Below are 571 nucleotides of genomic sequence, written 5' to 3' on the forward strand. Positions count from 1 at the left end.
ACTGGAGGTCGATGTTCACCAGCACAGTCCCAGCCCATCCTCCTCCACCTCCCTCCCGTGGGCACAGCAGCGCCCACCCCTCTGTCCCTCTGCCCCCTCCAGCACTCACGGTGAACGTTGAGCTTGACAAAGGTCTCCTTGCCCGCCGGGATGGCATCGTTGGTGCTGCGGCAGGAGAACACCCTCCCGATGTCCAGGTCCGTGGGGTTGATGGCAAGTTGGCTGGTGGTCGTCTCCCTCTTGCCATCAGCCAGCACCTCCTGAGGGGCAGAGGTGAAGGTCCTGGTGGCTCCCAGCGTGGCACTGGGGACACTGGTGGGGGGTGGAGCGGTGTCCCCGTACCGTGCTGGTGACAGCTCCCTCCTGCTGGAGCCCGTCGCGGAACCAGACGATGGTGGCCGCGGGTTTGGCGCTGCGCGCGCGGCACGTCAGGTTGTAGGGTGTCCCCGCTCGCAGCAAGATCTCGGGGGCTCCGTCGATCGTGGGGTCCTCAGGGGGGACTGCACAGGGGACAGGGCACACCAGGTGGGTCTCAGGAGCTCCTGCCCACAGCCCTGGGCAGGGCAGATCC

General features: G+C 67.1%; 1 protein-coding gene across 1 annotated transcript in view; it reads right to left on the bottom strand.

Annotated features, from left to right (window-relative positions):
• LOC103807171 (kin of IRRE-like protein 1) overlaps positions 1-500 on the bottom strand; it is a gene marked incomplete at both ends in the record, with an annotated part of 3,532 nt that extends 3,032 nt beyond the window's left edge. The window contains 2 exon segments of the mRNA XM_009079892.1: positions 110-260; positions 343-500. Of these exon segments, the coding sequence (XP_009078140.1) occupies positions 110-260; positions 343-500 (309 nt within the window).
• Positions 501-571: the final 71 nt, after the last annotated feature.

Source organism: Acanthisitta chloris, unplaced genomic scaffold (genome assembly GCF_000695815.1).
Source record: "Acanthisitta chloris isolate BGI_N310 unplaced genomic scaffold, ASM69581v1 scaffold26958, whole genome shotgun sequence".
NCBI lineage: Eukaryota > Metazoa > Chordata > Aves > Passeriformes > Acanthisittidae > Acanthisitta > Acanthisitta chloris.